The following is a 4,091-nucleotide window of genomic DNA, read 5'->3' as shown; positions in this document are numbered from 1 at the left end:
AATAGCTGAAGTTTCAAGCAAAATATGAGTTGCATGGACAAAAACTCCTCTTCAAGTCTAGCCAACTCCCTGTATTTAAAGGGGTCTCAAATTCTCAAACTGCAGAACAATTAAAACTCTGCAAATAAAAGATTGTTTTGTCCATCCATACCTATAATTTAGTAGGGCTAGCTAAATTTTGGCTATTTTTGTTGTAGCATGTACGAATCTCCCAAAAAATGATGAAAGGATTATAACACAAAAGGGGCACAAGATACACATCAAGCACACTTCAATGCCATATCTGTTTATGAATACAACATATCTAATACATCATTGAAAACCAAGTTAAAATCAGACAAAATACATACCAAATAGAACTTATGCATTCACTGAAATCTTACAACTACACAAGAAATATCATCAGAGCTCTTCCTATTCACTGCCTCTTCCGTAAGGTGCTTCGCTGCTGCCCGGGCATCCTTTATATCTTTGATAGAATCCGCAACTTCTTGGTTTGACATCACCTGAAATCAAATTATATATAAAAAAAATTCAAGTTCATTCAAAGTACAACATGATATGCAGAAATCCGATTCTTCGGATTCAACATGCTATGGTCTATTGGTTATATTTGCAGTTTGCAATTGTAGATATTTTTGTCATAATTTCAAATAAACCAACCTTCCATAGTCCATCACTTGCCAAGACAATGAACTCTGTCTTCTCGTCTATTAAAGCCACCATTACATGAGGTTCAGAACTGAGATGTTTCTTCAAGCTCTTGTCACCAAACGCTCTTGCTACCGCCAACTGCCCATCAACCCGTGGAACATCCCCTGAATTCATCAGAATCACAATGTCAATACTACCATAGATGGAAGAAAACAATTCAATGTTGAAAATTAATGAGAACTAAAGAACAATAAATTGATTAGGCTTTATGATCAATCTCAGCAATGGTATATATGCAACTTAAGGTCTCAAGCTCAACTCTCAAGTACATTAATTGGGTGAACCTCAAATCCAACTTAAGAGTGCCACAGAATAGATTGATAGCAACAAAACTCAAATCCTATTAAAATCCATGCGACTCACAAATCACTCTACCAAAATCAAACTGTCATACATTAAACCATTTTAAATGGTATTCAAAAAACGGAGGATTTTTTCATTTGGTTTCCAAACAGATTAATTTGGATTCTCAGAAATCTTATCACCTGGAAAGTTTGACACGAAACCACCTCTGTTCTCAATTTCTTCTCTTTCTGTGCTAGGCTCATGATCAACAGATAGTTGTTTTGCTACACCATTGTTACAAATAATAGCTCGAGAATCCCCAACATTGGCTACCACCAGCTTCTGGCAGTCAATTAATATGGCCGTAACTGCAGTTGAACCCCCTTTGCCCAAATCAACTGCCTTCTCCAGAATGTTAGTATCTGTTACACAATATGCTCTCCTGACTGCATTCTCCGTTTCTGTCCAGAAATCAGGCTGGGGAAAGGAGAAACAAAGACCAAGACAATAAGGAGAGTGAATGTTGATGTCCAACATCGTTTAACTACAACAGCTTCTATCAAACTACAAACTGAAAGAATGTAAAAATATATATCATGATACTACCGCATACATTACCTCTGTTAAGATATTGTTAAAGAGATTGGACTGCAAGTACTCAGGAATTTCATGGCTCAAATGGCCATCAAAAATTGCAAATAGTCCTAGTTCATGGTCATCGATTTGCTTAAACTGTGCAACAACATAGTCTTCCATAGCATGATGGGATTTTCCCTTTACCAAGTGGAAGCCATGTGTTATATGGTGTGACATTTTGCTCTTTCCTTTTCCAGAGTCAGGGTCTGATGGACCTAAAACTTTTTCCTACATTAAACAAACTCACATTTAGATTCTCAATCAGAAAACTTAAACCAAAATATCAGGGTATGTATTTTTTATAGGCAACGAGCAAGACAACGTTGAAAAGCAATCACATTTAACAAGACAAAGCACGAGAGAGAGAGAGAGAGAGAGAGAGAGAGAGAGAGAGAGAGCAAAAAGCCTACATATTTTGAGAAGCTAGTTAAAAATTGATCAATTTTATTTTCTACTCTAATTGCTAGGTACCCATAAGGCATACTACAATTGTTTATATTAGGTTAACTAGTCCAAAAGGGGAAAAAAATTAAAGATAGAAACCTATAGCTTCTAAATTAATTTTAATCATTTCAATGTGAACTACAAATTTCTGAAAAGGCTACACACAACCCTGCTGGCCTCTTCCAGAAATAAAAATAATCAAAGCAATGCAATAAAAAAAAAGTAGATGAATTTTACTTATATATCTTTTTAAATGTTCTGTCTTTAGCTCCAAGTACCTATTCTCCTCTCTTTTATTTAGTCTTGATTAATTTCACTAAGATTCCATACTGCATTTTAATCCTCCTAAGTGAAGTAAATAAAACATGATGTTTGCAACACCCATAAACCCAAAGTAGCAAGAGCAAAAGTAAGAGTGGGGTTTTGGAGATCATGAAAAGGGTTTTTCCTCTTGCAACATCCATAAACCCAAGGTAGCAAGAGCCAGAGAAACATCAGAGTTTCAGATCTAAAATTGCAACACAAGACAATTTAGAGAATTGGGTAATTGTCAATAATATATAAACCAAAAAGATCTGCAATAATTTGTCTACATGGGTATGGATGCAAATCAAATTGCAGATCAAGCAGATGTCAAGAACAAGCCAGAACAAGCCAAATAATGAACAAATCAGTAAGCCAATTGAGAAAAGGATTAAAACCCATACATCAAACATGAAGTAGTGTAAGTACCCATGTAGCACACAACATACCTTCATCTTATGGAGAATTTCTCTGCCGGTCATGGCTGTCTTGTTGTGGACCCTTATACGTATAAAACTATTCAATTAAAATTGAAACAGAAAATGGAAATGGAATCCACAGTGGCCACGAAAGAAAAAGAGAAAGAGAGATGGACAAACAACAATCAGAGTCACATAAGAGGAGGAGAGAGATTGAGAGAGAGAAGTGTGAAGAAGAGTTGAGGAGATGAGGATGATGCTTGTGTTGACACGACCTCTCTGTTTCCAGCCTTTCTCTTCCAATTCTATGCCGCGTTCTCTGCATTAATCAAAGACGCGTTCGCGCCGCGGCTTGTCTTTTTTTAATTATTTTTTTAATTATTTATTTTTTGCCTTTTGCTTCGAATAAATAATTACGAGAAACGATTAGAAGTGTAAATAATTACGAGAAATTATAATTACGTAGGTAAGAGCAGGCGAAACAGCAATGACGCGTCACTGGGTCGCGTGCATGATGACACGCACGTTAGGATTAAATTATTTTAAAGGGTCAATATTGTATTTTTATTAATAAATTAAGTAGTAACAATAATTGGATTTGATTGTACACTGTTGACTATTGACTTTTTATTTAATAAATCGAGAATAAGCATAGAGTAAAGGCATAACTTTTCAAACGGTATTTCCCAAAAATACGATTCTCACCCTTTCCCGTTTATTTAAAGGGGATAGATAGGAAGTGGGACTGGACATCCGAGGTTTGGCCAATCATAGCAGTTGTACTTGACGGAAATAGCCAATCTTACTGTTCTACATGACAAGGGTGGGGAAAATGGGTGAACCAATCAGACCGACCGAATTGGACCGATAGAATTGATTCGGCCCGTTTGGGTTGTTCTCTTCTCCTTTTTTTTTTTTTCTATATATTTCACATGAATCAATTTGTCTGCGATTTTGATTTTAATAAGACTATTGGCATGTTTACTAATTTATAATTGGATTATGATGAATTGAATTGAGGAGGAATTGGATTGAGGAGAATTAGATTCCGGATTTCTATTGAAGTTGTTTACTAAACCATATGGAATTGGAGTATGAGTGGTACTAATTACTACAATGTTCTCGTTGTTGGGATAAAGTAAATGGCAAATTTAGAATTTTGAAAATTGTGTGAGGATGTAATGATAAAAAAGATGAATTCTTAATGGGTTAGTTCTCCATGAATTAGAATAGCACCTCACACCCAAGAATTGAATTCCTCCAAAATCAGGAATTCAATTCCTAAATTTG

General features: G+C 35.5%; 1 protein-coding gene across 1 annotated transcript; it reads right to left on the bottom strand.

Annotated features, from left to right (window-relative positions):
* Nucleotides 1-211: 211 nt before the first annotated feature.
* Nucleotides 212-3,203, bottom strand: LOC117624883 (probable protein phosphatase 2C 39). Its single transcript, XM_034356382.1, has 5 exons — nt 2,832-3,203; nt 1,618-1,863; nt 1,200-1,476; nt 664-818; nt 212-506 (listed from the first exon to the last, which is right to left on the bottom strand). The coding sequence occupies exons 1-5, from the start codon at nt 2,862-2,864 to the stop codon at nt 369-371; spliced, it is 849 nt and encodes a 282-aa protein (XP_034212273.1). The 5' UTR covers nt 2,865-3,203; the 3' UTR covers nt 212-368.
* Nucleotides 3,204-4,091: the final 888 nt, after the last annotated feature.

The sequence above is a fragment of the Prunus dulcis genome, chromosome 4 (genome assembly GCF_902201215.1).
Source record: "Prunus dulcis chromosome 4, ALMONDv2, whole genome shotgun sequence".
NCBI lineage: Eukaryota > Viridiplantae > Streptophyta > Magnoliopsida > Rosales > Rosaceae > Prunus > Prunus dulcis.
The sequence above is the reverse complement of the archived record's forward strand: the minus strand, read 5'-3'. Positions and strand labels throughout refer to the sequence as shown.

Excerpts from the sequence above, each read along its gene's own strand:
- LOC117624883 (XM_034356382.1), bottom strand. The coding sequence starts at position 2,864 with ATGACCGGCAGAGAAATTCTCCATAAGATGAAG. Across the intron at positions 1,864-2,831 it reads AAATTCTCCATAAGATGAAG|GAAAAAGTTTTAGGTCCATC; the intron begins GTATGTTGTGTG and ends TGTTTAATGTAG. Across the intron at positions 1,477-1,617 it reads TTAACAATATCTTAACAGAG|CCTGATTTCTGGACAGAAAC; the intron begins GTAATGTATGCG and ends TCCTTTCCCCAG.